This window comes from Aureococcus anophagefferens (assembly GCF_000186865.1).
Source record: "Aureococcus anophagefferens unplaced genomic scaffold AURANscaffold_1016, whole genome shotgun sequence".
NCBI classification, from domain to species: Eukaryota; class Pelagophyceae; order Pelagomonadales; family Pelagomonadaceae; genus Aureococcus; species Aureococcus anophagefferens.
In genome coordinates this window covers 2603-3599 of record NW_008706211.1, presented here as the reverse complement: position 1 = coordinate 3599, position 997 = coordinate 2603, and the positions used below count along the sequence as shown (strand labels likewise).

Sequence of the window (997 nt, the reverse complement as noted above, 5' to 3'; positions counted from 1 at the left end):
TACGCGTCCTTAGCGAATAAAGATTGCGCGGACCTGAAATACCCCAAACCCCACTAGTAATTGCCCCTAGTAATTGCCCTTCAACGCCGGCAAGATATGCTAGCACGACCTCGACGAGCCGCGCGCGATGACGACCTCGACATCATCATATGGTAGTAATTCAAACATACAAGTCAGGAGTATGCCATCATGGATAGGCGAGGCCACGGACTCGCCTAGCCAGCAGTTTTATTTAGGTGATCGAAACTCATTCATCTAAGTTCCACATCGACGGCCGGGGCCGTGCGTACGTACGTGAGCCTCCCAACATTCCTTTTTTACTGCTGTGCGTCTGTCTCACACTGGCGGAGCTGTCGACGCGATCGCGCGCTCGATGGACGAGTCCAGATTTGGCAAGACAAGAGGCAGCCCCCAGTAAGATGAAAAGAACTCTGCTCATCACCACGGCCTTGTGCGCCGCCGCGGAAGAACAACCGGACGTCGCGCTCGTCCTCCGCGGCATCTCGTCGCCGCAGCGCTACGACAGCTTCCGCGGCAGAGTGGACGCCGGCGGCTGGCGCGCGACGCACTGCGACCTGCGGCGGCGCTTTATCGAACCGTTCGGCGCCGAAGTCTTCCTGCACACGTGGGCCGGCGCCGAGGCGGCGGCCGTCGTGCGCGCCTACGCGCCCGTCGCCGCCGTCGTCGAGCTGCAACGCAACTTCAGCGGCTATTACAAAAGCCTCGTTGCCGTCGACCCCTGCGACGCGGCGCTGGTGTCGACGGGCCAGCGCTGCCCCGTGACGCTCCAGAACAAGTTCTCTATGTTCTGGTCCCTCCGCGAGGCCGCGCGCGTCATGGCCGAGCACGAAGACGCGCGGGGGAAGCGGTACGCGTTCGTGCTGAACACGCGCTTCGACGTCCGCTTCCGCGGCGCGCCGCTCTTTCTCGACCGCGCGGCGCTCGCGCCCGGCGGGTTCTACGGCGTCGTGCACCCGGCGACGCCGGGCGTGCACCC

General features: G+C 63.5%; 1 protein-coding gene across 1 annotated transcript in view; it reads right to left on the bottom strand.

Moving 5' to 3' along the window:
* Positions 1-317: 317 nt before the first annotated feature.
* The window catches only part of AURANDRAFT_69155 (hypothetical protein), a gene marked incomplete at both ends in the record, with an annotated part of 3080 nt that continues 2400 nt past the window's right edge, over positions 318-997 (bottom strand). Inside the window, one exon of the mRNA XM_009044908.1 lies at positions 318-958. Within this exon, the coding sequence (XP_009043156.1) occupies positions 318-958 (641 nt within the window). The remainder of the gene's footprint in view (positions 959-997) is intronic.